Source organism: Anser anser, assembly GCF_964211835.1.
Source record: "Anser anser genome assembly, chromosome: 2".
NCBI classification, from domain to species: Eukaryota; Metazoa; Chordata; class Aves; order Anseriformes; family Anatidae; genus Anser; species Anser anser.
The window spans coordinates 51,486,160-51,513,326 of NC_139721.1; the positions used below are offsets into that span (position 1 = coordinate 51,486,160).

The 27,167-nt window shown below is 43.0% G+C and overlaps 1 protein-coding gene across 2 annotated transcripts in view; it reads left to right on the top strand.

The window, feature by feature from the left end:
• The first annotated feature begins 9,936 nt into the window (after nucleotides 1-9,936).
• The window catches only part of SMCHD1 (structural maintenance of chromosomes flexible hinge domain containing 1), an 83,369-nt gene continuing 66,138 nt past the window's right edge, over nucleotides 9,937-27,167 (top strand). For both annotated transcript variants that reach the window (XM_083823952.1, XM_083823953.1), the window contains exons 1-3: nucleotides 9,937-10,593; nucleotides 23,440-23,515; nucleotides 23,970-24,131. In XM_083823952.1, the coding sequence (XP_083680078.1) occupies nucleotides 9,952-10,593; nucleotides 23,440-23,515; nucleotides 23,970-24,131 (880 nt within the window). In that variant the 5' untranslated portion in view covers nucleotides 9,937-9,951. The remainder of the gene's footprint in view (nucleotides 10,594-23,439; nucleotides 23,516-23,969; nucleotides 24,132-27,167) is intronic.

Genomic DNA, 27,167 nt, shown 5'->3' on the forward strand with positions numbered 1-27,167 from the left:
TTTCTTTGAAGGATGAATTCTTGCTGGAGGGATAGAAACATGACATAAGGACAATGAATAAGTCTCGTATAAATTGCATAAGCAAAGGAATATAAACTAGTTTGCTTTAACATATTAAAAATAGGCAATTTAAAAACGTGAAGAAACAGAAGTACAAGTTACTTTGACAATTTATGAACCTAGGAATCCCTTTGGTGTTGGTCTTGCCAACCAGCCTTTTGGTACCTCAGGCATTAAAGGACTCTTCCCTTACATGACCACTCTTTTATGTGCCTGGTCTTTTTTTTAACATAGTTACTGAAAATTAAAAAATAGATACTGTAGAAGCGTGGTAGAGCTTTGTGTGTAGCTTTCCTTTCTTCCCTGAGCTGTGCAATTTTTACAAGTTTGTCATCAAGATACATCACTGTCAAGGACAGGGTAGTTGCTTGAAATGCTTCTTGAGTGCATTGTATGTGCCTTATGAGGCTTTTTATTTTTTTCTTTTTATTCTTAAATAAAATTTAAAAAAAAACTTTGGCTTGTATGTATGAGACTTCACAGTGCAGCATTGTGTCCATGCAAATCTCTTTTCCGAACTGGATAATAGTATATTCTTCTGTGTTGGATCCCTAATAATTGTAATATTCTCTGTACTTCAGTCTTTAATGGGAATTCTCATCCCAACTCCACTTCGTGCAACAGAATTTAAATGTTAAGTATCTATTTTTTTGTTTCCTATTTCTGATAAGAGCATAAAAGCGGGAAAAGGCCAACAGCTGAAAGCATTCCTTTGATAACAAGATAAATTCCCTGTGGAGATGTTGTAAAACAAAAAGAAAATTTAGGGTCTGTGTCAAGTGACTCTATGCAGAAGAATAGAGAATTTTGTGGACAACAGTACCACTACTTATGTTTACTCCAGGTTGTTTCATATGTAAATATTTTTAGCACTACAAAAGGCTCAGACTAAACTTAGTAGCTTTCTACTCTGCTCTGGGGCACACTCTTTTGTTGTAATACTGGAAACCTCAGTGTCTCCTTTTGAGCCAGTCATTGCTTGTTTGACAATGGTATGAAACAGAGAATCAACCTCTTTTCTCAATACTTACTCTCCAGATTTTTGGCTGTGGAAGGGTGGCTTCAGTATGAAGGCATATACTGTTGAGAGGTTTTTTCATGGAAAGGTTTCCAGCACATACAATTATTACAGCTGTGTGTATATTTTACATTTTACATGCTTCTTGAAAGTTTTTCATAGCATTCATTCCTTATTAAGCAACAGGAGTGCAGAAGACTCAGGCAGTCCTCAGCATCCTCACACGCTACTGATGCTCGAGACAATGTCGTATCAGAGAAGGGTGCACCTACATCTTGTATTCTGTTGCATTATGTTAGGGGACTGCTCAGTCAGTTTTCCGAGGATAACTCGAATAATTTTGCAGGCTTCTCTACAACTTGCTCTGCTAGTTTATGGATTTTTTTTCTGGAAGATGTCAGTTCGCATCAGTACAACAACAGGATCTGGCGGAAGAGTATCATCCCTATGCCACTTTGCGCTCTCTTTTTCAGCTTTGCAGATTACAAATTTACTGAAGGAATAAGAGGCATTTGTTATCCATCACAAGTCAGGCACTAGCGACAACTGCAGTTAGAGAAAATGTACAAGGTTATGGCTTGTTATTCTATGATAATGTCAGGACAATGCAGTTACTGCTGGCATCTGATGTCTGAGAAAACCTGAATAACCTGCTGGTTGGATGTTTTGTTAACATTTCCTATTTACAAGGGCTGCGTACCCTAGCACAAAAGAATGATAAATTCACGTGTCGCCTACATGGAAATCAGCTCCGTGAAATTCTGCTGCAAGGGATTCTTAAATCTGCTTAGGAAAAGAAAGGACTATCTCTTCATCGACACTGTTCTTTGACAAATTTATTGGAATTTGTAGACTAATCATCATCTCCCACCCTAAACACTATAATTTTGCATAATCTTTGATACTGAGAATCTGTTTCTGTCCAGTATTTTGTGCCAGTTCAAAAACTCATCTTTTGAGTATGTTGTTTATTGCTTCACTGGGGGATTTGCAGAGGTTGCCTTGCTGCAGATGGAAAAAGTTAATCTTTTTGTGCAATTGTTTCCTTACATTTTTGATGCCTGGAAAAGTTCAGTGCCTTCCAGCAAATGTAACAAGATGATTTAAAAACAGGGGCACCACTTCACCAGAAGCTGGCAGGCTTCAGCCCATCCATGGTAGTGGCCTGGCCTTCGAGTACTGTATAAAACACAGCAGATTCCCAAAGGGCCTGTTGTGCTCTGCTCCCCTCTAGGGACCCGGCCCTTTGGGAATCTCAAGCCCTTTAGCAAGGGCCTACCTGTCCTGGCGTTCCCATAAAGCAGGAGACAGGACTGCGTGTCTGCCTGCAGGGTGCTTGATCGTGTTTGTCCCTCCCCTCTACAAGTTCTTAGCAACATCTTTGTGATAACTGGAGTCTTTGTGATGTGGTCCCTTTGCTGCTTTTCTTACCAACACATGCATGAAGTCACAGCTTTAATTGGTGTTGTCTATCTGATCAGCGTTTTTTTCTTGAGAACTCTTTGCAGAGGGCTAAGGTTTTAAAAGGCACACAAAATTATCTATGACCCAGTTTTTGCCTCCACTGAAATAGTCCCCAGTACAGCAAGACTCCAAAGCAGAAGGGAGATGTATGAATATTTTGAAATAACCAAGATGATGTCCTGAATTTTGTTTCACTTTTCGTACCAGGATTCACAGTAGCAAATGCCTTTGCATCAGGAGGATTTGCACAGCCCTTCTGAGAATGCTGGACACCAGCAGAGCCACATACAACGGCAGGTGCACCCAGCTGAAAGGAAAGTCTCTTGTGTCTATGCTGCCTAGAAAACAGCATCTAGAGTTACCAGTTCTAATTATCCATCAGGTCTTAACTAGTGAACGCATCTGAAACACAGAGGGGACACCAAGATAAAGTGCTCTGCTTGACTAATAGTGTATAGCAACTTACTGTCCTCTCCCACTTCTAAGGGTTTGGCCACCAGTTGTAAGAAAAGCATAAAGAAAGCTGCAGAGTAGAGCCATACAAGATAAGAAAGAAAACTACACGCAGAGGTTGAACTGTTTCAGACAAGTGTAGGTTTTTAGGAGGAAAAACACCAACTCAGAAGATAGAAAACGGGAGAGGAATAAACAAGGAGTCAGAGAATAGTAGTTCAGCAACACTGAGGATCCATTCCAGCAACCAGCAGAGATCAACCTTTAGCACCTGACTGACTACTCAGAAGACTCCTTTGGTGTTTTGTGGCGGGTGCTGAACATCATAGAATGGCTTGGGTTGGAAGTGTCCTTAATGATCATCTGTTCTTCGGGGAACATGCAAGTGCTCTGCCTAGAAGCTCTTTAAATGCTGGGTATCTTCTGTGTGGGCTACAGCAAAAACTCTGTCATAGAATCACAGAATGGCTTGGGTTGGAAGGGACCTTAAAGATAACCTCGTTCCAGCCCCTGTGCCATGGGCAGGGACACCTCCCACCAGACCAGGCTGCCCAATGCCCCATCCAGCCTGGCCTTGAACACCTCCAGGGATGGGGCATCCACAGCCTCTCTGGGCAGCCTGTGCCAGGGCCTCACCACCCTCTGAGTGAAGAATTTCTTCCTTATATCTAATCTAAGTCTACCCTCCTTTAGTTTAAAACCATTCCTCCTTGTCCTATCATTATCTGCTCAAGTAAGAAGTTGTTCTCCGTCTTTTTTACAAGGCCCCTTAAGTACTGGGTCGTCTCCCCAAAGCTTTCTCTTCTGCATGCTGAACACCCCCAGCCTTTCTTCATAGGAGAGGTGCTCCAGCCCTCTGATCATCCTTGGGGCCCTCCTCTGGACCCGCGCTAACAGCCCCACATCCTTCTTGTGCTGGGGGCCCCAGACCTGGACGCAGCACTCCAGGTGGGGCCTCACAAGGGCAGAGCAGAGGGGGACAGTCACCTCCCTCAGCCTGTTAGCCACTCCTCTGGTGATGCAGCCCAGATGGCCAACTGCATCCTGAGCTGCAAGCACGCACTGCTGGCTCATATCGAGCTTTTTGTCATCCAGAACCGCAGAGTCCTTCTCTGCAGGGCTGCTCTTAGTGAGTTCTCCCAGTCTGTGCTCATGTCCAGGATTGTCCTGACCCAGGTACAGCCCCTTGTACGTGGACTTGTTGAACCTCCTGAGGTTCACGTGGGCCCACTTCTCAGCTTGTCCATGCCATACGTGCTTCCAGGATCTCTGCACAGTGAAAGATGCCCAAAGTAACAAAGGAGGGGCAATGGTTCCTGTGTCACCACCCAAAAACCCAGAGCATCAGGAAAGGCAATGCAGTGGCATTTAATTGAGTAGATAGTCAACCAGTCAACTGGGACCAACCTGTGGAGCTGGCTTGGGCTCCATGCTGCCACTGATCCTGGAGCTGGTGAGGAAGACATTCTTTGACAGGTTCAGGAGAAAGCAGCACTTAGTTCAGGATAAAAGGGAAGCATGAGAAAACAGTGCCAAACGCCAAGGTTATAGGAAGAATAAAAGTGGAAAGCAGTCATCCAGAATAGAAGCTAATAGTGATGATCTTCAGCTACAAAAAAAAAGCTGAAAGCTACTGAAATAGGACCACGTAGCAGCAGTACCAACTTGAAATGAAAAGCACAATGTCCCATACCTGTATTAGAACCTTCTCTGTGACAACTTATGGAGTTTTCCTATTTTGTTACATATCTTGTCAGTATGATCTTGTGAGTATGATGGATTTGATCCCAGTCTTTATGACCTATGAGAGTGTGGCTTCAAGGACTTCTTCAGACATGGTCTTTTCAGGATCTTTGCTAACTCAACTGCAACAGTGTTCTTTAGAAACCTTTAAAATATTAATGGTCAAAGACATTCAGCTTATATTCCAAATGTCTTTCCACAAATTAAACTGTTTTCTCCCAGTGAATACGTGAATACATCAGACACTTTTTCATTTACCTGTTCAAGAATCATTTGTGTTTATTTGCCTTATAGAGTAAGCAAGTTTTTAAGGTTTGGTCCATGCAATCATTTCCCGCATGAGAGGTGACTTTGGTACTCACAAAATGGAATGAATTGCCATCAAACCTATTTCGTGACCACTGCATTTTTGACTGTAGTCATCTGTCTCTGGTGGGTGAATGGCAAGAGCTTACTGCAGTTCACTTTACACAGAGGCTCCCTGTTATCGCCATGTCTTCCCTCCAAGAGTTCCACAAGCGTCTCAGCATCCAAGCCTTCAAGTATTCATCTAGTTTGGTGTCCTTCAAATTTTGGCTTCAGGAAAAGGTGAAAAACCCTACAATGCTCAGATATGGGATGACTGTCTTCCAACTTAAACTACCACTCAGGAATATTTGGGTATTCTATCCTAAGACCAAAGCATATGATTTGTATGTCTCCCAATAACCAGTTCACTATTTATTTTCTTCTGGCTCTTGATCTCCTTTAGAATGTATAAAAAAAAAAAAAAATCTCACTAAGTTATTGATTCTAATTATGTGATGACATATTCCACAGTTAATTAAATGTTTTGTGAAAAGTATATCTTTGTATCAGTTCCACATTTTTCCATGCAACTCCACGTCCCTTTTTATTGCTTTATACAAGTGACTGGAAGTTCCTGATTATCTTTTCTATTTTTATACTTCTAATTATTTCTTAGTTCTGAAATGAACAATCCCAGTCTTAGCAGACACAATTTCCACAACTAATTATACCTTATCTGTAGTCATCAAAGACAGTCCATTGGATTTTTAAATGAGCATGTTGCGTAAAGCCCAGATGGTAGAGTTATTTTGGATCACAAAAGGATGAACAAATGGTTCACTGTCCCTCCCCATTCTCCACCATCTCCCCCTGTGTTGTATCCAATTTTTTAACATATAATTTCATCTGTAACCACATTGGTCAGATTTTTATTCTGACCATATTCTAATCAGTATTTCTATTCTTTGGTTTCTGTCTCTCAGACTGTTTTCTCTGACGATGTTGTTTTTTCCACACCTCAGGGATTCTCCCTAAGGTACTTCTTGTAGTGGACCTTGTAAAAAGGTCAATGGAGATACCAGGTTCCTCCTGTTAGACATAAAATCTTGTTCCCTTAACAAAACCTATGTTTTATTAGATAATTCAGAATTTGCTGTTTTGTGCTCAGAAAGTATACATAGGCAGTAACATCCAATATCACTCAATAGACAGTGCACAGCAGTAGACTGCTGGAGGGGCCATGCCCTTTATTCTAGCTAAGACAAAGCAAATTTCATTATATTTACAAAATACGTTATCTAACAATATCCAGTGCTAGAACTTAGTTCATGTTCTCCCTCAATACAAAGAAATCAACTACTTAATTTATTCCTTGAATGAAAAATGTAGGCTCTGGGTACAGGCAAGACATATTGATAAACACATTCTCACACATTAAAAAAAACAAAAGAGCATTCTTGGGCATCACATGAAATATCAAACCAGAACATGAACAAATAATTGGTTCCTCCAGTGACGCTACTAATTTTGAAAATTAACATCTGACTTTAAAATCAGATCAGTCACTGTAAGCAATAACCCTTTTTCCAGCAGAGAAAGTTCTTTTTCATGAGAATTGAACATGATTACTTAATAGTTAAAACAAAACAAAACAAAACAAAACAAAACAAAAAAACTTCGCATTGCAGAATTAAAAGACTTGTAACTGTCGGTACTTCTTAATCCAGCTTGCAAATAGGCTAAATAACAAGGACCTTGTTTTCATGCAAGTGAAGTGCTTGCACTTCAGGTAGAACCATTCTTCCCCTTTGGCACACTTATTTTGAAGCTAGATGAAAGAATTCACCAGTTTGATTGCTGTTTTTTTCCTCTCTGCCCAAAGTAATTAACATTCTGAAATGGAAGCGCGGTCTTAGGTCTAGAAATACTCTACAAATCTTTTGAAAAACAAAATTTTGTTTGAGGAACTTGAAAAGTAATAACGTTTAATATACTCTTCCAAACTTCACAAAGACATGATTTAGATGGGCTCTGCGTCACAGGTTATACACCTACTTTCAAACAAACAAACAAACAACAACAAAAACACAAAACAAAACAAACAAAAAGAGCACCTGTAGAGACCCTTCTCCCCTTAACTGGGTAGTAAACGTTCTTTTTTTTTTCTCATAAAACTCTGCAGTGCCGAGTTCTGCTATGCAATCATGCATGGAAAAAAAAGTATTTTAAATCTTCTTCCTCATGTTGTAACTGCATGAACCTCAGTCCTTGCATGACGTTTTCTCTTATTCATTATTAAATTTCACAGCTTTACAGGTCTTCTCCTTACGCCTTCACAAACATTTCCTTTACAAGCTGAACACCCTAACTTACTTAGCAGTTGCACTGTGCTGAGCGTTGCTCTTTGTACCTTTTCTAGACAAGCAGAGGCAAAGCCCGTAGAAGGTCTGCGTTCCTTTAGACTGTTTTCTCTTTCATTTCTTATTCCAACCCCAAGAACCCTACACGCCCTACGTACTCCCTTCACTACTAGTGAACATACACTTTTGTACCAAGAAAGTCTGAAAGTAATTTATTTATAATTAGGGAAAGGGAGAAATAAACACTTTTTAGAGGACCTGAAGAAGCTATGCCAATACACCATGTATACCTATTGTACGTTTAAAAAAAAAATGGTCACAATATCTGTGACCTTAGGTCATAAATCAAAGTGTCCAGCCACATATATCTTCCAGTTTCTGAATCAGTACAGGCAGTTGACCGAAACAATGAAAATGTCACCCTCAAATTAAAGAGCAACTACACTTAAATGTTTTTTTTTTTTATATATTCCTTGACCAGATTTCTCTCAGAAATGACAGCAAATGAGGAAACTCTTAAAATGTTACATTCGACTGACAGTACTAAAAGGCTACGCATAAAGCCAAAATATATGAACAACATCCAGCATGAAAGAATGAACTGTACATACGGCGAGAACACACAAAGCTCAGAACGCATTCCGTTTCTCTGGGTTAACCACATCAGAAGCAGAACCTGCACCTTCTGGAAATTTGGATGCAAACACTGTGATTACTGAATTTCTTTCTCTGAGCCAGTTTATCAAGTGTGTCCCAACAACGTCCCTATTGTTGCTGGTGGGACGAAAAGCTATTAGCCTAACTGAGAATGAATCACAAATCAAAACATCATGATTTTCCTCACAAGTATGTTTCTCTGGTTCCTTAAAGACCACGAGGACTTTATTTATTTCTTTAACTGCTGTACTTCAACTGCTATTTTGCATCTACTACAGTCCTACCACTCTTCAAAAATGGCACACATGCAGAAATCATTGGTTTGCATATACAAGAACTTTATTAACTTTTAACTTCACCTAAACTAAATTTTACTTGAAATTTGATTCTGAGACTGAAGAGAATATACCAACACTGTCCTTCAGAAAATGGAGGTGTTACAAGCCCATAGCATTAACCATTAAAAAGACTAAAAACCAGTTTATGGATCTTAATCAAGGATTCCACCACCACTTCTCTTTTATTTATATTACTCCTTCTGCGTAAGCTATTCAGTAGGAACTTATGACCAAAAAAAATATACATACATAAAATTACTCTTCTTGCTTAGAAAAATATTATTTTCTTAATTTTCTAATTTAAAGCAAGTGTGAAGAGTTGCTTGCCAAGAGGAAATCATCATCAGAAAGACTGTTTATAAATGGGATTCTCTGGGTGTTACATGTAGACCTGACACCTACTATCACTGCTAATGAAGCGCAGAGAACCGAGAGGGGCAGTTGGTTGGGATTGCAGTTGGCAGCTGGTTGCCAGTTGGCAGCTGGCGACCAGTCACCAGTGGTGGTCCCCAGGGGTCAGTGCTGGGGCGCATCCTCTTTAGTATCTTTATTGATGATTTGGATGAGGGAATTGAGTGCACCCTCAGTGAGTTTGCAGATGACACCAAGCTGGGGGGAAGTATCGATCTGCCGGAGGGTAGGAAGGCCCTGCAGAGGGACCTGGAGAGGATGGGTCAATGGGCAGAGGCCAGTGGGATGAGGTTCAACATGGCTCAGTGCTGGGTCCTGCACTTTGGCCACAACAACCCCATGCAGCGCTACAAGCTTGGGGCAGAATGCCTCAAAGCTGTGCAGAGGAAAAGGATCTGGGGGTGCTGATTGATGCTCGCCTGAATATGAGCCAGCAGCATGCCCAGGTGGCCAAGAAGGCCAACGGCATCCTGGCTTGTGTCAGGAATAGCGTAGCCAGCAGGACCAGGGAGGTGATCGTCCCCCTGTACTCAGCTCTGGTGAGGCCGCACCTCGAGTGCTGTGTTCAGCTTTGGGCCCCTCACTACAAGAAGGACATCGAGGCCCTGGAACGTGTCCAGGGAAGGGCTACAAAGCTGGTGAAGGGCCTGGAACACAAGTCCTGTGAGGAGCGGCTGAGGGAACTGGGGTTGGTTAGTCTGGAGAAGAGGAGGCTCAGGGCAGACCTTATTGCTATCTACAGCTACCTGAAAGGAAGGTGTGGGGAGCTTGGGGTCGGCCTCTTCTTGCAGATAACCAGTGACAGGACTAGGGGGAATGGCCACAAATTGCACCAGGGGAGGTTCAGGTTGGAAATGAGGAGACATTTCTTCTCAGAAAGAGCAGTCAGGCATTGGGACGGGTTGCCCAGGGAGGTGGTGGAGTCACCGTCCCTGGGGGTGTTCAAGGCAAGTTTGGACCTGGTGCTTGGGGACGTGGTTTAGGGGGTGACATTGGTGGTAGGGGGATAGTTGGACCAGATGATCTTGGAATTCTTTTCCGACCTTAACGATTCTGTGAAACAATGAAACAATTGAAAATATGGATACTCTAGAACTAACATCCTAGGCGCTGCGATATGGTGTTTCACTCGGGAAACACGCTCCGTTTACCCCACTAGATGTGTACGAACGCTCCCACACCCGCTCCCCTCCTGAGGGTGCTGCGCCACGGCTGCCGCCGCCCCGCACCACCTCAGCCGGCGACGGCGCCTCAACGCCCGCTGCGCGCGCGGCCGGCACGCGGTGGCGGCGCCCACCCCGCCTGCGCGCCGCGGCGGGCGGGCGAATGGGGAGCGGAAGCCGCGGCGCTGCCACCGCCCCCCCCTTCCCCCCCGGTGCCGCGGTCCCGGAAGCGCGGCGGCGGCGAGGCGCGGCGGGCGCGGACTCGTTCCGAGGTCGCGGCGCAGTTTCGTTTCCCGGCCGCCCGCCCGGCCCCGCTCCTTCCGGGCCGCGGCGGGGCTTTCCGCCCGGCAGCAGCGCGGCGCCAGGCGGGGGAGCTCGCGGGCCAGGCCCCAGGCGGCGCCGCCGCCGCCGCCATCGTCGCGGGCCGGTTTCCGTCTCTTGGCCTTCCCAACATGGCAGCGGCGGCGGGGGGCGGCCGCGGCTCCCGCAAGCCGGCTCCGGCGGCGTCCCGCAGCGGCGGCGGCGGGGACCGCACCGTCTTCCTCTTCGACCGGCGGCGGGAGCAGGCGGACCCGGACGAGAAGGTGCTGAGCTGCGGCACGGACAGCCCCCGCGCCTTCCGCGGCGCCGTCTGCCAGGTGCGTGCGGGGCCGGGCGGGGAGCGGGCGGCGAGGCGGGGCGCAGCGCGGACAGGTGCGGGGGGGCGGGGGGGGTTGGAGGGGGAGCGCCCCAACGGCCGCCAACGACCGCCAACGGTCGCGCCTCGCGGGCTGTGGGGGGCTGAGGGGAGATGGGGGCGTCGGGTCCGGCTCCCCCTCGTGGGCCCCCTGGCGGGGCTGTGAGGGAGGGCGGCGGCGGCCCGGCAGCTCCCCCGTGCGGGGAGGGAGGCGGCAGGCAGGCAGGGAGCCGCGGGCTCTGTGCTGTCCAAGGTGTCCGGGCAGCGCCGGTGGCTTCCCGGGAGGTGTAGCCGGGCTTGTGGAGCCTGCCGCCCGCCTCCCCGCTGCCTGCTCTGCCCCCTTGGCTCCTCTCGCCTCTCGGTGCAGCCTGCTTGGTCTGCCGGGCTCTCTCAGGTGGAAGTTTCGTACTGCTGAGTTTGCTGCTTACACCAGCTGCCCGTCTTGTGTCGCGGTTTCGCTTTTCGAGAGCACGAACTCATTAACCACCTATGTATCCTTCAACTCGCCGTGCATATTGTAAACTTTGCACGAATTCGTCCTCATCAAACGTTCGCTTTTAGTTCCTTTATCCGGGTTAATTTGCCCATCGTTCTCCAGGCTGCGTGTTTTTGCAGAGCATTGCTTGCTTTGCCCTCTATTTGGGCAGTGCTCAAGGTAATAGTTTTGTTCTGGGATGGAAGTTTTGAGTTACCAGTGTGGGCAGGAATATCTGTCACACACGTCTGGCTCCCCCTTGCACAGCTCTCTCCCGTCAGTGTTCAGGATGGCACATTACCGAGCCGTCCTGCTGGCCTCCCTGCTTTGCTGCTTCTCATATCTGCTGTGTGCTCCAGCAACTTCTGTTCCCATGCGACTTCTGTGTCCGGTGGTTCACAGATTTTGGCGTATTTAAAGGTTTATTTAGAAATAAACCATCATCATGTGATATTCTGGGTTTTCTTATCTCAAAAACTTACTGACGGCAAGACTCTTGCCACGAGGCAGACCACTCGAACACAGTGCTTGAGAAGTTCCTCTCTGCAAAGCAGAGCTTGATGTGTTTGGATTTGGTGACACTTAAAGTGGAATTTTCAAGTATAAGTTCTTAGCATGTCAACACCCAAATCGTTCTCACCGCTCCTGGTGGTGTTAAGTCTTGTTTTGAAGTGTTAAGTCTTGTTTTGAGGTGCTAAGTCTTTAGGATAATAGAGTTGATGCCGTTAAAAACCTGTGCAACAAGAACCTTGAATGATCATTCCCTCAGGGAAAGGGCATCTGTAATAATGTGTTGACTGCGAATTCATCCAGAGTTGCCTCCATCACAGCTAATTTCAGCGTGGTCACACTTTACATCTCAGAGCTTTCATTATCTCGTGGAACATCTGACTCTGAATGCATGTCAGTTTGTCAAGGTAGATTGTTTGACATGTCCAGTAAATGCTGGTACAGAGAAAGCTGTCGGGCTTGGTGGGTTCGGGAACTTTGGCGTTCGATGTACGACACACTGGCAGTGTAAAGGTTTTCTTGTTGGGCTTCTGGAGAGCATTCTGGCATCTCAGTGCCTCTGGCAGTTTTGCGCGTTGCGGTTCGCCAAGCATCGTACTGCGAAGGGCAGAATTTCTGGCATCTCGAAAGTTGGAATTAACTGCTTTCAGGGGAAAGATGATGAATGGATTCACGTGATCGAGACAGACTTTCCCCACTTTATAGTGCTGAAAACCTTTCAGAGAAGTGATGAAAGTTGAGGAAAAAACATCTTTTTGATAAGCAAGCTTTGAATTGTTTAGATAAGATAAAGCAGAATGTCATCTTCACTTTTCTCCAATTAAAGCTATTAGAGACCATCCGAGTGAAAGATAAGGCAAATGCAGTATATCTAGCAGTGTTTATTTCCACAGTTATTCTGTCTGGTAGCTCAGCCTCAGTACATGCTTGGCTTTAGATTTACTTTCATTGGCAGTTTGTCACAGGACTGAATTATTCTGCTGTCACAGCCGGGGTGGGCATGCATTTTTCCATCTGCCAACTGGCTGTGAGGATGGTAGTGTCTGGCAAAGGTGCCGGGTAAGTGCTCAGCTGTTGGAACTGGTTTTGCTCTGAGCATCATCCTATGGCATGAGAGTTACTTTGGGTATACCTGAACGCATAGGAGTTAAAGGAGAATGTAAATCTTGAAAAATAACGTTTAAAGCTGATTGCAAGCTGAAAATAATGAGTGCTTGAAGGCATGGTCTCAGGCTGCTGCTTCCTGAGACTTACGCTTTTATCTTTTTACGACAGGACTAGGGAAGCGGTTGTCCCTCTGTACTGAGCTCTGGTGAGGCTGCACCTTGAATACTGTGTTCAGTTTTGGGCCTGTCACTACAAGAAGGACATCGAGGTGCTGGAGCGTGTCCAAAGACAATGGCAATGAAGCTGGTGAAGGGTCTAGAGAACAAGTCTTACAAGGAGTGGCTGAGGGAGCTGGGATTGCTTAGCCTGGGGGAAAGGAGGCTCAGGGGAGACCCGATCACCCTCAGCAATTACTTTAAAGGAGGCTACAGCGAGGTGAGGATCGGGCTTTTCTCCCAAGCACCAAGTGATAAGGAAATGGCCTTAAGTTGCACAAGGGCGGGTTTAGGTTGGGTGTTAGGATAAATTTCTTCACTGAAAGGGTTGCTGAGTATTGGAACAGGCTGCCGAGGGGAGTGGCTGAGTCACCATCCCTGGAAGTCTTCAAAAAACTGTAGATGTGGTGCTTAGTGACGTGGTTTAATGGGGGGCTTGGCAGTGCTAGGTTCAAGGTTGGACCAGGTGATCTTAGAGGACTTTCCCAACCAAAATGATTCTACGATTCATAACGCTGACGTAAGTTTAGTGCATTCCTGTTGGTGTAAAAAATTAAGAGATAGATGAGACAGGTGGTTCAGCAAGTGAGAGGTGGGTTTAGGAGCTGATTCATTTCCTCTGTCGTCATATACAGTATTCTCTTTTTGTTATTAAAATGTTCGTATTTCTGTTTTGAAACATCTATTTGTTTTGGTTTTGAAATAGATATCTGTCACCTAAGGAATTTTGGAACTGTCCCCTAACAGCACGCATGACAGTGTGGTTAGATGTGGCATTATATGGTTATAAATTAGCCTTCCCTTTCTGGGGAGGAGAGGAGAGAGATTTAAAACCTATATAAAAAAAAAAAGGTTGGAGCATATCTAATCTTCATTATTCTTGCTTACAGCGATCCTAAAGCAGTATCCTCTTAATTGAAAATGATCTGTTAGTTTGATTCTTCCACTTACGCACTATAGAGCATAGGTGGAGCATTCATGTAACTTCAATCCCCAGAACCATGAAGTTTTGAGATTAATAAGTGAAATAAATAGGGATTTTTCGCTCCTTGTTGGAGCGAGATTGCTTGCACACCTTTCAGTCTTTTATCAGGTCTATGGGCACTGTTTGCTCTGATGTTTAGAGTCTAATTGGAAGGTATTTGCTTGCAGTGAGAGGAATGGAGATAAGCAGCGAATCCCGAATTCCCTGGCTTACGCTGCCAAGTACGCAGTGAAGTTGGAACACCTCAGTTTGATGCTGAACTAGTAGGAATCCTTCCAGGTGCTTGTAGAGGGCACACTGCTTTTTAAGCAGAAAGATACCTGTGTTGAAAACTGCATACAAGTGTTGTAACACGTAAAGGGGTATTTGAAATGAAGTATGAGTCTGAAGGGTGCTTTTGGTACTGAATTTAGTATTACTACGTAAATGTAAAATGGACTCATTTATTTTTGACGCTTTTCATCATTGTGGCCTCATGGTTTGAAGAAAAGTATGTGTGTATAGAAAGGGAATATTTGTAATTTAAGTATATGCTTGAATTTCAGACATACTTATAAGCTGAAAATATTTTGCTTTTAACGTTTTGTAGAGCTTTCCATTTTGTCCTTCCCAATGTATCCTTCCATTCTACCAACTGCTTAAAAAGATTCTTTTTCCAGTCCTCCAGAATAAATTCCAGTGAATCACTATGCTAAGAGGCAAAAAAGGGTGTTCACTGAAAGGGAGTAATGAGAGAGAAACACAGCTGTAGTAGGAACTCGAGAAATAAGTGTAATATTTGTTGTGAATATTTGTTTGCCAATGCCTAATAAGTAACGTTTATTGACATTATTTGCGATCAATGAACAAGTATTAGCACCTTAAGCTCTTTAACACCAGAGGGTAACTCTTAAATCTTCTTAAGAGCTGTTTCGATACCTCGCTAAGCTACCGTCCCAGTAATTTGCTCAATGCAACATCTTCCATTTTGAATAATGAAATCAATCCATCTTGCAATAATTTTATTTTTGTATTATAAAACCTATATTCCGTTACTCACTTTTCAAGACTACGTGAACTAAAATAGATATTTTTTAAACATGCCATACATATACAAAACATAAGGCACATATAAGACCCAACAATTTTGAGATTTTTTTCCCAAACTGCCATACTATATTTCAAGCTTCACTGAAATGCTTACATACAGCATCTTTGCTTTTGTTACTGACATTTCAGTGGGAAGAGGATACAGTTAGCATACGTCTGTGCACTTACAGTGCTATTTAATAATGTAGTACCAGTTATTAAATGCGTGTGTTGACTGATATGTAAGGCTATGTGGTTTTTAAGTTCCTGCTCAAATTTGAACAGTGGTGATATTCAGATGCATGGTGTCTGCATTCCTTCAGCATGAGCTATCCAGGTGCAACGTCCTGGATGTCACCAAGGATTTTGCTTTTGAAGAGTGGCTTTCGAAACCTTGTTACTTTTATCAAGTGATGCCATACAACACAGTTTCATGGTGGAAGCTGCATGGAGTTAATGTCACCTTTGGCAGATAACTTTATTCTTTGTTATTTGTGCTTGTGAATTTCTGGTGAAAGTTCCTATAATTGCGCAAGCTTTGAACAAGTCCGCTAATGGCAGCGTGTTTCTTGTATACATTTTAGGGTCCTCATCTTTCAGCTTGTTAAGCCTTGCAAGACTGTGTAGGTTAACTTGCTGTTCTGGGAAAGATTTCTTAGATCTCCGTATGTAGCTCCTTTAGAGAGCTTCTGTCATGCAGCTACCTTCTGTTTGTTTTCTCTGTCTTTTTCCATTATAGTTGTGATAACGCTTTACTTGAAGATGCCACGTGAAAACATCTTTTATTATTGAATTTTGTTACTTGTAGTGAAGTTCTTAATGTTTCTATTGAAGCTTCTTTTTGTAAATATTTATATCAATAACCTCTGAAAGTAGGGAAACCCACAAGCACTGCAGAGAAGACAAGGCACTTCATGTTCTGCTGTTTTATCTTGTGCAATTTGCTCTTTAGGCTGAAGTGTTTGTTTCAGAACACTAATGTTCAGTGCTCTGTTTTGTAAGCATGTTGCCTGTAGTGACCACCTTCCCAGGGGCTACTGAGTAATCCTATATTTCTGTAATGCACGAGACTAAGCTGTGAGAAATGCTTACAGATAACTTATATTTTGAATGCAAGTCCTTTTCTAGAGACCTTTGGAACCTTTTTCTGTTGGTATCCAAAGATGTTGTATGTTTCTGCGATGACATTAGTTACATCCAAATGAGCTTGCCTTAAGATGATTGTTGTCATTCTTGCTCTGCTACCATGACTGCTCAGTACTAGGTCCTCACTACCAGATCCTCAGCAGCTCCTCATCTTTAGAGACCAACTGGGTGACCCAACAGCAGACTAGAAAAGTTTACCTGATTAACGCACTTAGAAGCTGTTCTATGCAGTTGTTCTCAATTACTTCCAGCAAGACATTAGTCTCCACTTAATGTGCTTAATCTTAGTTTTTATATTTGCTATTTTGTATGAATGACCTTAATGTTATTCAGCTTATGAATAATGGAGAGATGTGATACAATTATCCAGTATCCAGTAAGCACAAAAAAAAAAACAGTTCTTGGTTTGAAAATCTGTGATTTGAGAATATTTTTTTTTCCTTAAACATGTTTTGTAGTTTCTTTCATTTGTTGATATAACAGATTTCTTTCCATTTGGACTGGTAATTCTTCTTAATGGGACATAAAGCAGGATAGCTGACTTAGGTGTCCATCTTTCAGGTGGTAAGTTGGCAGATAGCATCAAACATTCAGCCAACCTGCAACTTTGCATGCAACTGCAAGCTTTTTTTTTTTCAAAGATTCCTGAACAAGTCACAGCAAAGAAGCTCCTGGACCAATGTGAAAATACTCAAAGTAAAGCCATGTTTATTTATATTATGTAGCTGAGGTATGGAGGTATTTTCTGAGAAAATTAGTAGCTATAAAGGGCAGCACTGAAAATGCCCATGCTGGATTTTGATGCAATTAACTGAAGCAGTTCGGGTTCCCACCAAGAGGTTTGCACCACCAGTCTGATCCTGTTAGCCAGAAAATTATTTCTGGGCTAGTTGCCTCTTTATGGAAGATGACTGCGTGGCTGCTGTGTCTCTGTTAGTCCCTGGCTACATCACTAAGCTGTGAGGCAATAGTTCCCCAGAAAGTTGCAGAGAGCCGCGGGGCCATGCTGTATTTAATGCTCCCCAAAATGCATTTTGCTCTCTGGGCTGACAGGGCACGCTGCTGGCTCATGCTGAGCTGCTGCCACCAGCACCCCCAGGCCCCTTTCTGCAGAGCTGCTCTCCAGTGAGTCAGTGAGAATGTTCCCTTCCTTTACTTTGAAATGTTGACCCTGATGGTGATTATTTTATACTTTGCAATGTTAGGTAAAATACCAGAGGACCACTGGAAGCAGACCAGTGATTCTTTATCTACATTGTGTTATTTATCCTTCATTTAACACTTCAAGTCTATCCGTGTTATTCCAAGCCATGGTGATATGCACACAAAATTGGACATTTGGTTGTTGAACATCTTTTCCAAAGTAAATGTTAAATCTAGAGGCAAAATCTGTGTTGACTTCGTGTTAAGTGTTGTAGTTGGCTTAGCAGCCAGATAAGACTCACAATGCATGTTCAGATCAAATAGGAAAATTTTCTTTGGGTGCCTGTGTGCTTATATACAAAGGAAAAAAGACAATGAGACCTGACTAAAGGAGTTTTAGCTGCTGATAAAGTGTCTGCAATTTGTGAGCTTCTGTTTTTTGTTGGCTTTTGTTTGTTTGGTTTTTTGAGTGTGTTTTTAGTATATACAGAAAGTCATCAATCATAGGTTAAATTGAACCTTGATTCTCGATTGAGATTTAAGAGTTAGGTCACAGTTCATTGACACTTGCACATATCTTAGCTGTAAATTGCTCTGCTGAAAGCTTCTGGCATTCTTCATCTGGCTGTTTCAAACTCTTACCTTCTAGCCTAATACTCATCTCATGTCGTAAACATCCGCCAACAAATTGAGAGACATTAACTTTATTTACCATGAAGCACAGGCAGTGCTTCAGACTGAGCCTTCGGTTTGTAAAGAATACATTTCTTTCGTTAAAGACAGCTTTTTTGCTTATGTACCATTTCATAGGTACAGTACCTGGCTTCTTGAGGTAGGCAAAACAGGCTCAGCGCAGGAAATTTTTCTTAGTTTAACTTATTTCCAGTTAACAGAAACCTTTGATTGTTCTTTGGTGAAGGGCAATCAAACAAACACGTCGGGAAACACCTTTCCTCCCCCTTCGCCAAGCTCACTTTCTGCCCTCTATCTCTCTTCGCTGACTCGCAACTTCACTTGTCAGCTCCTTTGGTGGGGCATGAGGTGGAGCCTTGTGCTTAAGGGTTTCTCAATGCCACTCCTCCGGGCTCCTTACTGGTTCTCTTCTGCTCTGGCACAAGCCACAGACCCGTGGGGGTGGGAGGGTAGACAGGAAACTCCCTGCTCTGACATAGATCCTCCATGGGCCACTGCACTTTTTGTGTTATTGCTGCTCTGGCTTGGTGCACCTCCTTGCAACGTTGTCTGTAGCACCCACTGGTGATGTCTCCTGCTGTATGTCTCCTCTGTCTCTTCTCATGTGTCTTCTCCATTTCTTTCCAAATAAGTTTGAGCAGAAACATCATATGCTCCTCCGAGTGGTTGGAATTTTGATGCACAGTGGGTTGTCTTCTTTGGTTTCATCTGGCAGTGGCTCAGGGCAGTTCATGGCCTTCTCCCTCACTGGTCACTCCCCGTGGCCCTCTGGTACCAAAACCCTGCAAAAACACAGTCAGTGCTCCTCTAAGTGTAATTATCAGCCGTGACTCAGCAAACAATGTAAATGGCTCTTAGGAGTACAAAGAAAACAAGCTGTAGTTGTTTTCCTAGCCTATTCAGAATCTGGCTCATTGCCATCTTCTGTGCTTTTTATTTTTCTGGTGTCTTTTTTTATGGATGTAGCTGTGCATCGTTGTAACACTGTGGCTTTTGCATTTGCATGTAGTGATCCTATGTAACCAATAATGTAGGTGCCCTTGTCTTTTCACAGTGCACCCCTTTTTTTAGAGAACATACATTCTTTTTTTCTCTTAGATTATTAATTTGCAGCTTGTCTCGGTCTTTCCCAAATGATTTATTTTTTCCTTTGTGTCCAAAAAAACATTTTGTGTACCTCTTCTGACATCGCTTCTGAGCACATTTTTGCTGTGAATGCGCAGGAACACTTCTGAGTGTAGTGATGGTATTGTACTCTTCAAGATGTTGTTGATGGAATCACAGAATAGTTGAGGTTGGCAGGGACCTCTGGAGGTCACCTGGTCCAACCCCTGCTCAAGCAGCGCCAACCAAAGCAGGTTGCGTAGGATGTGTCCAGGTGGTTTTTGGATATGTCCAAGGAGGGAGATGTCGAGCAACGCCTGGGCAGGGTGCACCAGTGCTCAGTCACCCCCACAGTGGAAAACAAGTTTCTTGATGTTCAGAAGAAACCTACAGTGCTTCAGTTTGTGCCCATTGCCTCTTGTCCTGGCACTGGGCACCACTGAAAAGAGCCTGGCTCCGTCCTCTTTGCTCCCTCCTGACATAGTGAAAACTCAGTAACCAAAGTTATTAAGCAGGTATTCTTTATTACGGCGCCGGGTATGTGTGGGATTGCTCCGCCTAACACACACACCAAGGGTTACTGGCAGTGTGCTTATGTTAGCGGGATGAATATCATTTCATTTCCCGTCTCTTGCATATTCATCAGGTCTCCAAAGACTCATGAACATAGCTTCTCCCCCTATTTGCATGCGTACTGGAGTCCTTGGGTGGTACTCTGGTGGTCTTTTGATGAAGGCCAGAAGTCTTCCTCACTGCTAAGCTTCTGACCTTTCTTTGACAGACTTCAGCAGTCAAGCCAGTTCTTGCTGATTCCATTATCTATGCATACACTCTTTTACTCCCTTATCTTTGGGGTCATTAACATACAACTGTGCTAGCTAAGACCTACAGAATCAACATCCTATATCTCGTTCCCTGTCTCACTCCCTTCAGGTATTTATAGATATTGATAAGAACCCCCCAGGCCTCCTCTTCTCCAGGCTGAACTGTCCCAGCTCTCTCAGCCTCTACCCACAGGAGGGATGCTCCAGCCCCTTCATCATTGTCATAGTCCTTCACTGGTTTCTCTCCAGTATGTCCATGTCTCTTTTGTACTGGGCAGCCCAGAACTGGACCCAGCACTCCACGTGTGGCCTCAACAGTAGGGAGCAGAGGAGAAGGATCACCTCCCTCAGCCTAATGGCAATACTTTTCCTAATGCAGACCAGGGCACTGTTAGCTGCCTTTGCTGCAAGGGCGCACTGCTGGCTCATGTTAAATGCGGTGTCCACCAAGACCCCCAAATCCTTTACTGCAGAGCTACTTTCCATTTAAAAAAAAAAAAAAAAGCATAAACACTTTTGACAACAAGCTAGATAATGATTGTGCGTATGGAAAATTTGTAGAAGAATAACCAAATTTATAATCTGAGTGTGTGTTAGGTTGTCATATTATGAATCTTCTGAAGTCAAGAATTAGGTGCATCCTTTGTGCTTATTTGAAAAAAGACAATGCCAGGCTGAAAAGGGCTTAGCAGTGAAATCTGAACTTGATAGTGAGTCATCAAAAGATATAATCTCTCTTACATGCTGGAGTCTTACTGAAAGACAAAACATTTGACAGAGCACCATTTGACAGAATCAGCTGTTGAAGTAAATTACCCAGAAGGTCAATCTTTTTTCCAGGGATGACCAGCTCATCCTCCTGGAGGCTGCATCCACATAATGGGACACCCAAAGAGCTCCCTCACCACTACCAGCACCCTGGGCAGACATAGGGATAACTGAGATTATCACGTGGAGGGAAGGAGAAAGCAAGTGAAGCTTTCAAACAGAACTTCGATAAGTTGGCCATAGCTTACAAAGCTTCTTAAATTGCTACGTGAGTAAAAACAACAGGTTATCTGCAGTTAAGACCACTGAACTTGGTCTGTGAACCTGCATAGTAACTTACCTCCAAATGACAACCAGAGTTACACAGAAAGGAGCTGCTGCCAGTACATGGAGTAACGCTGGGCACACCCAGGAAATGCAGGTGTAGAGCTGCCTACGAGCCTGTGGTTACATCAGCTTCACTAAGATCCGCTCATGCAGTGAGTGAGAGCACAGAAAGGAGAGAGCTGCCCCTACTCAGACAGCAGGCTCGTGTCTGGTGCACGGACTACCTCATCCTGCTTTCTTATGCTTCAAATAAATATTGGGCTCTTCACAACGTTTTGAAAGCAGAAGTTTTGGGGCGGTAGAGAAAACAGGGAAGCTGTTGTTATACCTGAAAGGAAAATATGCTTGTCTGTGCTCTCAGATTCAAAACTCTCCAGTTATTCACTGTTAACCTCCAAGAGCACGGTAGGATGTTAATTTTATAGTATCCATATTTTTAATTACTTGTTTCATAGAATCTTAGAATCGTTAATGTTGGAAAAGAATTCCAAGATCATCTGGTCCAACCATCCCCCTACCACCAATGTCACCCACTAGACCACGTCCCTACGCACCAGGTCCAACCTTTCCTTGAACACCCCCAGGGACGGTGACCCCACCACCTCCCTGAGCAACCCATTCCAATGCCTGACTGCTCTTTCTGAGGAGAAATTTTTCTTCATTTCCATCCTGAACCTCCCCTGGCACAACTTGAGGCCATTCCTTGTGGTCCTGTCACTAGTTATCTGTGTGAGGAGGCTGACCCCCAGCTCCCCACACCTTCCTTTCAGGTAGCTGTAGAGAGCAATAAGGTCTCCCCTGAGCCTTCTCTTCTCCAGACTAACCAACCCCAGTTCCCTCAGCCGCTCCTCACAGGACTTGTGTTCCAGGCCCTTCACCAGCTTCGTAGCCCTTCTCTGACACGTTCCAGGGCCTCGATGTCCTTCTTGTAGTGAGGGGCCCAAAGCTGAACACAGCACTCGAGGTGCGGCCTCACCAGAGCTGAGTACAGGGGGACGATCACCTCCCTGGTCCTGCTGGCTACTCTATTCCTGATGCTGTTGGCATGCTCAGGATGCCGTTGGCCTTCTTGTCCACCTGGGCACACTGCCAGCTCATGTTCAGGCGAGCATCAATCAGCATCCCCAGATCCTTTTCCTCTGCACAGCTTTGAGGCACTGTGTCCCAAGCTTGTAATGCTGCATGGAGTGGTTGTGGCCAAAGTGCAGAACCTGGCACTGAGCCATGTTGAACATCACCCGTTGGGCTCTGCCCATCTTTTCCTTGTTCTGAGCATTATTTTCCTGCATGGCTTTGCTATATGGAAATCTGTGCGCTGTGAGAGGTTAAGTGGAAGTGACTTTTACATAATAGTTAAGAGTCTAGAGTAATTATTGCATTTTTGAGTCTGAACATCAATCACTTCATGTCATGTCCATTTGTTTCATTTGTACCAAGTGCAGTGAGAAATGTGGTAATTTGTTGTTAAGGTATTTTGCTAATGGATTCTAACTGTATCTTTAACATGGTAGCAACCAGGGTGAAGGTAATTGGAAGATAGGAAGCAGACTTCTCTGATGAAACCTTAAACAGTGGTTTAAAAATATTTTTGAGAGTTTTAGCACTAGGGATAGAAAGAAATAGATATGGGAAATGATCAGAGCAGGTAGTTACATGTAATGCAAGAGCTTCAGGGAGAGATCTGGCTAAGAGAGGACCTGTTGGAATCATGACCAGGTTTAAAAAGGTTGATGGAATTAAACGTGACCAGAGTTGGCTTTCACCAGAATTGGAGTCTCAAAGATTTGGAAAGGCAGTAAAAAAATACGGATACCTGATATGTTATTTTCAGAAAGAGATATTAATGTTGGATGCCAGGGTGCAGAGATCAGGGCGTGTAGAGGCATGTAGAAAAGCAGGATAAAAAGTCCAAAGCTACAGAAGCATTCAAAAGTTGGAAAGAGCAGGGGGGCAAATTATTTAGGTTTCAAAGAATATACCTGAGTGTTTTAATGATAAAGATTTTCTAAAAGCAGTCTTAATTTTTCATGCATGATATAATTGGAAAACAAGTATTTCAGCATGTTTGGTTTAATGCCTTAAAGCATAATTAAATATGGGTCATGTAGATCATTACTGTTCAAGTTGTGCAGTCTGTGGTAGAACTGTTAGTCTCGTTATTCAGCTTCCAAGGTGATTACCTGTAAGATGGTTCCTCCTCCTTAAAACTCCTGTTGTTCCCTAGAACATTATTTTAAGTAAGAAGGCAAACCACTTCAGCTAAGTTGAGAAAGCAAACGAAATTAAGTCCTGGACTTAGTTTTTTCTACTTCTGGGAAAAATATCTGGTCGCTTTTTAGTAATTTGTGGCAAAGTGAATAGAAAGAGCACTGTTCTTTTTCATTTATCAGAACACTTCATGGAGTAGTTTCTTATCGTAACTAAATGACCTCCACTTTTGTAGGCGTTTGGCATACCTTCTGATGAAAACTTTGTTATCACCACAACAAACAGGAAAGAAATTACAGAAGACAACTTCGGTAAGTATCTTAGATGGCAAAATAAATACAGCTGTCTCTTATATTGATTGTAAAGATCATATGATGCTTTTTTTTTTTTTTTTTTACTCTATTACATGCAGCAATTAACTGGAAATAAAAATTCTGTAATAGTTTGCCAAGATTTGTTACAAAACTGAAACATTTTTAACAACTGATAGTACGTTTACAACTATTAAAGATATTTTTTTTGTAGTTCCATCACAAAATCTGTAAATAATAGGAAAAATTGCTCATTAATAGCTCTTACCAGAGAATTATTATTATTGCATTATTAGGCTTGGAAACGTGGAAAGATTTTAAATTAGGTGTTGTGCCAGGAGGCTGAGTAGTCAGAGCCTAAGCAAATACGGAGGCTAAACATGTACTGTTTTTGAGAAGTTGATGAGTGCAGTGAATGCTCTTCGGTATACTTTGTATTTCTTCTTTATTGCAGGTGATCTTGTTCAGGATGGAGTTACTTTATATCTACTACAGTCAGTTGATCAAGTGCTAATTACAGCAACAAAGGAGCGAATTGACTTCCTGCCCCACTATGATACGCTTGTCAAAAGTGGAATGTATGAATATTATGCCAGTGAAGGGCAAAATCCTTTGCGTAAGTATTTGCCAAAATAATCTTACATAAATGATGTTTATATGAATGTAATGGTTATGAACAATGTAACTTGTAGTTGCAGCTGGTGGAAAATACAGTTTCCTTAGCTGTAAAAGGAAACTTAATTATGGTGTTTAAACAAATTGTTCTTTTAAAGGTGACTCTGTCTGGATTCTTTCATGGCCATTTTTACAGAAGTACCTTCCCAAATACACCTGTAAGAAGTTTGAGTATTTTAGACATAAAATGACTTGAGTCTTGATGATGATCTTGCAGATGTCATTAGGACAGATCATCATTTTTATTATCAGTGTTTTGTCTGTTGTACTTAAAATAGATTTTGTGTTTGAATCCGATGACCACTTTTTCTATGAGCTACCATGGTCTTTTGCCTGCTGTTCTGTGTGTTGTTCTACAGAACTTAATGCTTGTTCTCACTGGTAAAATTTACTTGAAATATGGGGGGAGGAGGGGGAGAGAGAGATATATGTTTTAATTTTTATCTAGCTCATATTTTAAATGCGTAACTAGTATTTTGTATTATTTTATTGAAAAAAAGTACTTTCATGATTTCCCTGAAAAAAATATCTGGAGTTATGATTGCTTTTTAAGTATGTACATCTTAGGTACAGCAGGCTCAAAATTGCCTGGAAAAATGCAAACATCAAGACTCAAACACTAAACCATTCCCACAGCTATTTGTTTCAAAAGAAAAAAAAAAAACAAACATCTCATCAGTGTCTATAAATAGCAATTGCATTTTTAAAGTAACATTCTATTTTTGCCCCCTCACTCTCTTTCTGCTATTCATTCGCTGGTCCCCCTCCCAGCTCCCCCAAAGACACTGTTTTGGTTCAGTGCCTGCCTAGTTCTTTTTAGTTCCCACCAGCAACCAATATCAGAGACCTGAGGAAGTAATATGAGAACAGAAAGGCAGAGGTGCAAAAAAAGTAATTTAGGGACTTTTGAGTTCATGCCTGTAAATTTTTCTTTTCCATAAGCATGTCCAGTTACCTTCTGAACTATGTAAATTTTTAGTATTCATAATAATTTGTAATTTTGTGCCCCCAGCTTAATTGCATGTGATGTGAAATGTCATGTACTTTTGTATAGATTGAACTATTTAGCATTTTTTTCATTGGTATACTCTACTTCGTATGCCAGGGGAGAGATCTTAAAACATTGTTTGTTGTTCACATTTTCTGTGCCATTTATGGATCACAGAAGTTCTTTTTTCTAGGCATGTACATTCTGCTCTACTTAATTAAGGGTCTTGTTTGTACTTTTTTTAAACAAAATAAAACCCAGGTACAGCAGTACAAACTGGCCTGAGCATTTCTTGTCTATGTATAACTTCTTAAACTGAACTTGATGCTTCTGCCCTTGAGGTTAAGCTCAAGGCTTTTGTAAAAGTAGACTACTACTTCATTTCCTCATGACACCGAATTGATGGTTGAAACTGATGATGTTGAAAATTACAATCTATGTATGGTAATCATTACCTGCAGTAACCATCCAGGGGTTTTTCAAGGAAAGGTTGGGAAGTCTTGGAGATGTGAAACTGTTTTGTCGTATCCTAGAATAACTTAAGTCAGAAAGGTTCTCTAGAGGTCATATCATCACCCCTGCGCAAAGCAGAGTTAATTAGATGAGGTGTCTGGACAAGCTCACTGGAGATTTGACTGTTTCCATGAGAGACATTCATAACCTTTTTGGGCAGCATGTTCTAATAACTTGCCCATTGCTATGATTATAAAATATATATATGCATACGTCTTTGTCTAATGAATTTTCCATGTTCCAGCTTTTGTCTGTTGCTTCCTGTTCTGTCACTGTACACCTTTGAGAAGAGTTTGGCTTCATCTTTGTACCCTCCTAACACAAAGACAGCAATAAGGTCTCCCTTAGCCTTCTTTTAAGTCTGAATGATCTCAGTTCGCACAGCCTCTATTTGTACGTCCTGTGCTCAAGTCCTCTGATTATTTGGAGGCCTCTTCTGGACTCAGTTCAGTATTTTAGTGTCTTTCAGAGAAGACCTGAAATTCAGTCTGACAAGTACTGAATAGAGAGGAAGAATCACTTCCCTTAATGGGCTGGCCTACACTGTTTAATACAACTCTGCATGCTGTTGGCATTCTTAGTCACAGGAGTGCACCGTTGACTGATATTCAAGGTGATGCCCACCAGCATCCTGAGATTTTCCTGTAAAGCTGCTTTAGAGCAAGTGTGCTTCCCAGTGTGTACTGCTGCATGGGCTTAATGTATCCCTAGCGCAGGACTTTGGATTTGCCTTTGTTGAACTTCTTGAGATTCCTGTCAAAGTCCTTCTGCATTGTAGCCCTGCCTTCCATTACATTCACCACTTTCCCAAATTTGGTTTTGGCCGTGAACTAACTTACTGAGAGCACAGAGACATTAAGTGTTGCTGACCCTATTTTTGTTTCCTGTGGGACAGCGCTAGTAACTGGCTGTCAGTTGGAACTTCATGCTGCTGATTGCAACATTTTGAGTTTGTTGGCCTGGCCAATTTTTAACCCACCTTATTATGTTCATCTGTCTAGCAATTTGTCTATAAGATTACTGTGAGACACCACATCAGAGACCGTGCTAAAGTCAAGCTATATAACATCCACTGCTTTTCCGTTGTCCACGGAGACAGTCGTCTCATTATAGCAGACAATCAGATTGGTTGGGCATGATTTGTCTTTGGTAAAACCACTCTGGCTATTTCCATGTCACTTTTCACATGCCTGGAAATGTCTTCTGCAAGGACCTGTTCCTTTTGTGGAGACTGAGGTCAGGGATACCGACCTGTAGCTCTCTACATCCTCCTTGCCCTTCATGAAGAAGATACTTGCTTTTCTGCTGTCACCACTGAACTGCCCCAGTCACCAAAGACAGTACAGAGTGGCCTTGCAATGGAATCAGACAGCTTCCTTAGTGTCCTTTGGATGCATGGGCTTATGTGAGCTCCCTGTGTCTTCATGTATTGGAGGGGATGATTTTTTCCCCACACATTCTGCTAGTAGGTTTAGG